General features: G+C 43.8%; 1 protein-coding gene across 1 annotated transcript in view; it reads right to left on the bottom strand.

Annotated features, from left to right (window-relative positions):
- cbfa2t2 (CBFA2/RUNX1 partner transcriptional co-repressor 2) overlaps nucleotides 1-7,352 on the bottom strand; it is a 37,349-nt gene extending 29,997 nt beyond the window's left edge. The window contains 1 exon segment of the mRNA XM_038695926.1: nucleotides 7,168-7,352. Coding sequence (XP_038551854.1) covers nucleotides 7,168-7,195 — 28 coding nt within the window. The 5' untranslated portion in view covers nucleotides 7,196-7,352.
- Between the last annotated feature and the right edge of the window lie 270 nt (nucleotides 7,353-7,622).

Genomic DNA, 7,622 nt, shown 5'->3' on the forward strand with positions numbered 1-7,622 from the left:
TCATCCTACATACATTAACAACAAATTGGTGGCTGGTCAGGGGGCTCCCACAGGGCTCTGACACAAAACAACCCATGACTGGTATTTTATCCCCTCCTGACATCCCACTAGCCCAAACACGCCTCTCCCCTCCCCTCTTTCCCCACAGTCCACCGACGCCCCCCGTCCTGCCATTCCACGACTATTGTGCCCTCCTTTTCAGGCATCCTCATATCACCCAAAACAAATGGGTTCTGTATTTTCCTCTCTCTCCTCCTCCTCCTCCTCCTCCCCCTCCGTTCTCTCATTTTCTCTCTCTCCCTTTTTCTCCTTTACTCGGTGCCGATGAAAGGCAGGCATTGAGCCGGCAGTGGCATTCCAAAACCTCGGGCCTCGGCTCCAGTGTGTCTGGCTATTCAACACTGCTGGGAGCCATTAGTTTAAGTAAGGTCTGACCCGCCTACTCACCCACGGAAAACCCTCAGATCTCCTATTACACTCAGCGCACAGAGGGGAGACACGGCTGCTCTTCGGGTGCAGCAAGTGTGTTTATAAGTGTAAATACTACACAGAGACAAATACAGATGAGCAAATATAAGAAGCGTGGTTATAGGGGGGAGTGCATGCATGTTTCTGGGTGAGAGGGAAAGTGAGCGAGTGAGTGTTTGTGTGTTGGTATGGGAGAGGCAGAATGAGCGTGGCTGCATGTGTGCTTAAAATTTATGAGCGGTGGGTCTCACGCTCACTTGGCTGCATCTTCCAGAAGTTTCCACACAGGGAAGCCAAGTGCGTAGCCAGACGCCAAACCCTTCTCACCAATAACACCGCTTAAACGATATTCAACAATTACGCACTTTCCAAAGTCTCTCCAGACGCTCTCTTGTTTAACTTATGTACCAGATACGCTGTCAGGGATATCCATCTATGGCACTCACAGTTAAAATGCAGCAATTTCACTAATTAGAAAATGATACCGCGGATCAGAACTTGCTCCGCGTTGCCAGCCTCACCCAATTGTCGGCACATAAACATGAATAGTTCTCATAAACAACTCCATGTTTGGGAGAAGCTGTGTTGAAGGAGTGCTCGGACAGGCCCACACACAGACGTTACACACACAGTGAGTAACTACACTGGACATTCTCCTTTATTTTAGTAACAATACTGTATATTGTTCACAGCTGGCCAGTAAAAGATTTGCCATGTTTTTTTTAAAATAGGGAATTAATAATGGTTCAAAACATTTGTCAGTTACACCATTTATAACACAAATCTTTGTCTAGGGTGTCATCTAATGAACATTTTGCCCCAGTGTTTAGATATAAAAAGGCATGATTTAATCATTATAATAATCAGTAAGTAATTAGTAGGGAGAACAGTTTGTCTTTAAAAAGGTACAATGTGTAAGAATTGAGACTCCTCTCCACCTGTCGAATTTATACTCCAAAAAGAAATAGAGTTGTTACTGATACTGTGTGTTTATGCGTGATGCATTTGTGTGTGTGTAGTTTCCTGTTACCAGCAGTTGATTCTATATAAAACTTCCATCTCTCTTTTTCTCTGCCTGAGGCTGCAGGGGCAGCTGTGTTGTTCTCTTCCCTGGCGATGGCCACACCTGTGATCTGCAGGTGGTTCATCTGGCAGAAGGGCCGGGAACACCTGGCCAGGCAGAGATAGAGGCTCCAGGCTTTACTCTCAGCGTGTGTTCGTGTGTGCGTGTAATAGTTTTGGGGATTTCTGAAGGGCTCAATTAAAGTTGAGGGAATATAACGGCTGGATTTGCTCACACACACACACACACACACACACGCACACACACACACTCAGAGGCATGTGTTGGCATTTCCCAAGGTTAAGCCTCAGGGATGTTTGGGCTTGTCAATGTTGCAATACAATCCTCTATTTGTGTGTGTGTGTGTGTGTGTGTGTGTGTGTGTGTGTGTGTGTGTGCGTGCAGTAGAGAGGGGGTGTATGTACAGGTTTACTTGTTTTGGTTCTTTTTTCATTTCAAGACACAGCAAACCAAACTGAACCTCCTCCTGCCTTCCCAGTTGTTTTGGGGACCAAATATCTCCTAACAGAGCAGCAGGTGACTGTGGCAGCACCTGCTTTGTTGTTGCTTTGCAGAACAACCACGGGTATGACATCTCGCTACAGTACTCTGCTAGGACAAACAAGCAAAGACAACAAGCAGAGTCACCAGCTGAGGACAAGACACATAAACAACAGCACCCAGAACACATTCCAGCCTGGGAGCAAGAGCAAACGGAGTGCAAGTTTATAAAGTTTATGTGTGCAGCAAGCAAGCGGGTCCTGTTCTCTGACAGCACAAGGCCCAGCAGGAGTGAAATCAGAGAAGGGACAGATGAGGTGAACTTGACAAAAGTCATAAAACTCACAAGTGACACGTGGGGAGAGGAGCTTGGGAGTGATATTGGCTTAGGCTGTTACATTCACTGTGTGTGTGTGTGTGTGTGTGTGTGTGTGTGTGTGTGTGTGTGTGTGTGTGTGTGTGTGTGTGTGTGTGTGTGTGTGTGTGTGTGTGTGTGTGTGTGTGCGCGTGCGTGCGTGCGTGATAAAGTGAGACTAGGCCAAGGCCACACATCATCTTCAGCGTTATCTGTCAGGATGTGAAGCAGTCATTATCTGGGTCAGCGACTTTGCTGGATATGCTTGTCGCATATGCTTTACATAAGCATTACATGTGTTTCATCTGATAATTCAATAGAACATCAATTCCCTCAACAGACTGAGGTATAGACATCTTTTGACACATTCTAGAAAAAGTAGGGGAAACAGCAAATGGGGAGAGGAAAAAAAATACGGGTTTAAAAAGTGAATACTGCCAATATCTTGTCAAACCATGAACTGAGATTTGAGTCTTCCTCTGAGCGATGACATGGTGCATGGTGGCCAAGACGAGTGGGGATGAAGAGAGGAATAAAGACGGATAAATCGAGATGGAAAAGGAATGGGGGCAGAAAGAGGGAAGAAGAAGAAACAAAGATGGATGGATGGAGGGAGGCCGAACGTCAGACAGGAACAGGAGGTGAGAAAGAAGTACTGGGGTAACTCTGGAAGGTGTGGAGAAAAGGGGGAACGAATGCTAACTCCTCTTTGTCTGAGTCAAGTGGGAAATGATGGAAGTGGGAGTGAAAGGCATGAGGAGTGGGAAAAGAGAGAGACGGGGCATTAAAAAAGCATAATGTGGTGATAAGTTCCTTTCACATGCTTTTTTTTGCCTGACCACTCCAATTTACTCTGAAGTGACTGGGCCCTTTTGTTTCCAGCCAATGTCCCTCCACTTAAAGTAGAGGACCGAATAAATGCTTGCGCACAATCCTGGGACATGCATGCCGCCATCCTGATAAAGGATAAATGTTTTTTTTTTCTTCTCCATGATGATTTAAATGAAACACAGAAGAGCGTACAAAAGAAGCTTTAATCCCTTTTGGTTGAACGTTTCGAAAAGCCACATGATAAATATGCAAAACCGCTTTCACACCCTGCGAGCCGTCTTTTTGGAATAGTCAAATGTGTCAAAGCGATGTTTACGCTACCTAGTGACACCTGAATACAGAGGTCATGGCAGTGGCTGGCAGTATAACAAGATGACAGTGTTAACAACGCTCAGGAGCCGAGCTGAGAGCTGCAATCAAGAGTAAAAAGCAGAGGGCTTGCTTATCTTTTGGAGCCGGAGAAGTGATGTTTTGTCAGGAGGTGGGCGAGCACAGACACTCTAATAGCCCTCGTCTCCTGTACGGCTGGTATTTCTGAGGATTGTTATTGGTGGGTGATCCTCGGCGCAAGATCACATCTGGATCCTATCCTCCCAGCCGCTCCGTGCAGTGCCGCACAGCAACAAGAAACAGCTGTGCAAAACTGGCTTCAATTAGCCTCACATTCTCCCTGACAGTTAATCCCTTTCTACTCTCCTTCTCTCACTGTTTGGTCACTTGTCTATTTCTCTTTTTTTCCCCTCCAAGCTTTGCTCCAGGTTGCCACACTGTCTGAAGTAATAGACAGGCGAACATAGTGTGCTGAATTAGTAACAGACAATGGGACAGAAAGCTCAGAGGTCTCACGAAACACGGAACATGACAAATCCTATCTGTTTGAAAAGACAGATGATCCTGTTTGCAGTGGTTTGGGATTTAACACAAGCGAACTTGATAATAAGATGCAGAGATGATATATTTTTGTTTTCTGTCATTGGGTAGTAAACGCTTCATTACAATTAGGGTTCATTTAAATCTTAGACTCCAAGTTTCACAGCAAGTGATCCTTAACAGTAGATATGTGACACATGCAATTTTAAATTGTCATTTGATCTCATATTATTGCTCAAACAGAAGATGCCAGATTCTTTGTTGTGGTTCACAGACGTGGGGGCACTGTGACCCCATAAATTCAGTCTTTAAACATCTTTTCACACTAAAACCACACTTAACTGTGATCCAGCATTGCAGCATACTGAATAAAATGTTGTCGCTCATGAGTCATTAATCAAACTCAGCTCAAACTAGTTCAACTGCACACCATCTTGACTCAGCTAAACTGCACCAGGGAATCAAGCTCAGATTGGTCCTCCGATAGGAAATGGGAGCCAGATTTGAGGTAAGGGAGCCAATCTGATGGGCTTGATGAGCAAATCTGGAAGGTTCTGCAGTCATTGTAGCCCTGGGGCCCGAGTAAAACACTAACAGGTGGTAGTGCTGTTGGAAAAGACCCACGCAAAGACCAGAGGGAGTGAGAAGGATACTGGGCCCAAAGCCTGAAACACACAAACACATACCCAAGCACACGCATATTACAAAAACACAGCCAACCACATCCATGACACATAGCAACACACAGAAACAAGCGTAAGCAGTGCACAGACAAAAACATGCAATTCGACACACATTTGCACACATTTTTGTATATACGTACCTGGAACTACACTTATTGTGCATATAAACACATTCACACGCACACACATAGCAACAGCCCACAAAGACAAGAAATGGTGCATGGGTGACTCAGAGAAGATCTGCAGGCACCTCACTCTACCTCCAGCACAGGCAAATTCTCCCACATGGCAAAATACAAAGGGCCCACGTCTGGCAACGCTAACAGCCCACTCAAGCCAAAACCAATTAGGTCTCTAATGCAAACCTGCAGGGCCCCTTTGTCGTTTATTTCCCCTTTTAATGTCAGAGGATTGGAATCTGACTCTGTAACCCACCCCAAAGAAAAGAAGGCAAAAGGGAAAATTATCGGGGGTTCCAAATTATCCACATGTTTTCTCGTAGAGCTAATTGAATCAAGGGAGAATGGAAATGATTGACTAGTGTGAGCAATGTTGAGCCTACATGCTCTTTAACACATTTTCTCCCAGTGTACACACAGCATCCCTGCTTCCCAGAGGGCTATTTAGCTTTCCACACAACATTAAATTACTCCAACTTAACAACAATCAGAGATGGGCAAAGACACAGCAAAATGTCCCTCAAATAAATATATCAAAATATAACAAAATATTGGTGCCAGAAAATGTATCAAGATAAAATACAGGAAAACACATGTGGGACATTAGGCATTCTGAATTTGTCCAAAACTGCAGACCATTCTGATTTCTATAATGTACACAACGCTCTGGTGAGAGTTTGAATCCTACCGGAGGGAGGGAAGAAAATGGAGTTGAATGCTACTGTAACAAGCAAAATTGTAAAAGCAACAACAACAAAACTACTGGAAGCAGCCAATTTGGTTAACAACTAACTTTTCAAATATTTCTGGCGTTAGTTGGCTCCTGTTTGGATGGAATATTATTCCTGCAGATGAGAACAGTCCCTCAAACGGAGCTGAAGAGGGGAGGGTTGTCTTACGTCCAGCAAAAAGGAGCTTGATCAGCCAGGTTTTGACCTAGTCTTGTATTTTATGTTTTTGTATCACGTAGAAAGTATTTTGAAAGTATAAAATGACTCCACTCTAAAGTATCTTATTACAAATATACATTTAAATTTTTCAGCTCTGTCAAACACCAATGATAAAAATACATAAAAGTAATTGAAATACGTATTTCAAATAGGAGTATACTGCCCATCTCTGACAACAATTTTAAAACAGAAGAATACACATATTGTTGTTATCTTTTGGGGGTTATAGCTGGAACCAATTTTTTTCCAAACAGCAGGAATTGCTTTCAAACCATGTTTATGGTTTTATATTACACTATACACTCTGCTGCTCCCTGGTGGCCACTGTAACGCCATCATCATTAACATCATCACTACAATATCAAGGTCAGTATTATGCAGTTATTTGTTTCACTGTGGTGAAAAGGGGACCAATCGGAGTCCTGGGGGGAGACACATGGGGGTCTACAGTCATGCCCTGGGGCCCTGCTGACCCCACTTGCATCGCAGAACTGTACTACTGACCCCTGATGTAAAGCAGGCAGAAACCGCAGACAAAAAGGGAAAAAAAACTCCTTCTGGCATCAAGCAGCAGCTCCAGCCTGGTGTTTTTGTCTTAAAAAGCTGTAAACTCCAGATGGTGGAAAGAGAAAGAGAGAGAGGGAGAAAAAATCGTTGGCTGGTGGATTAAGGGTTCCAAATCCTCGACTGAAAAGACACATAGACTCGAAAGCTGCTATTCAATCAAATGGGAGCATAATAGCTGTCTTGTGGGGGCGATATAAGGGATAATGCATCCAATAGAGTAGAGTATGTTATGCATAGTTTATTCTCACTCTTTAATGGATCCTAATGACCATACGATCTCAGCAGACAAAGGGATGATGGAGTTTTTGTTCGGTCATTATAATGATTTGATGGGATCTGAAGTAACACATTCAAAGATCTTCTCTTATGACTAGACTGCTCGGGGGGGAAGAATCAGAAGATAATAAGAGTGGAGAAGTGTTTTATCTGTCCTTATTATGGAGCCTAGATAAAAACTCTGCTATATTTTCATTAGGAGGCAGGGGCAGCCCTTCAGATGAGATTCTGGTCCTTAATTAAGTAAAACACAAAAACGAGATCAAGGACATATCACGGGACATTTGTTATGACTCAGCATAGTGTATCATGACGTGCAGGTGCAAATGAACACACCTGTGGATAAATGCTGTCAGGTAAAAGTAACTCAACGGTGATGCCTGATTTTGCTTAGCATGTTAAGCAACACTTAGAGTCTACTTACAGTTTAAAGCACTCGGCATTCCGACCATGCTGCTCGGAGTTTTGAGTTTTCTTCTCCTTGGCAGAATGATGACTGATAGGATCAGTCTTTTAAACTCCTTCAGGTCCTCTTCAGCGGGGTTCCTATGGGATTAAAATACTTTTAAAAACATTTCTGAATTAAATAGAATGAAACGAAATCTGCAGGAGACGATCGCTTTACCACCGAGAAACACGTATCTATTCTCTACACGCAACACAGGATATTTTGTGTGGGCGGTACTAATTGTGAGCATTTTACCAGAAAGCGCGGTCGGTTACAGCAGGGAAACGGTGTCTCAGCAATGATTAACTCCGAGAAGCAACAAGGGGACACCAGAGCTCAGCTCGCATAATCCTCACAGGAGACACACATCCCTTGCCTTGAGCAAAGTCGTTTATGACCTCTACTTGTTGGTGTATTGATTTTGTTGTTTT

Source organism: Micropterus salmoides, unplaced genomic scaffold (assembly GCF_014851395.1).
Source record: "Micropterus salmoides isolate LMB-PRFRI ecotype aquatic unplaced genomic scaffold, ASM1485139v1 Ms_hic_scaffold_4, whole genome shotgun sequence".
In the NCBI taxonomy this organism is placed as follows: domain Eukaryota; kingdom Metazoa; phylum Chordata; class Actinopteri; order Centrarchiformes; family Centrarchidae; genus Micropterus; species Micropterus salmoides.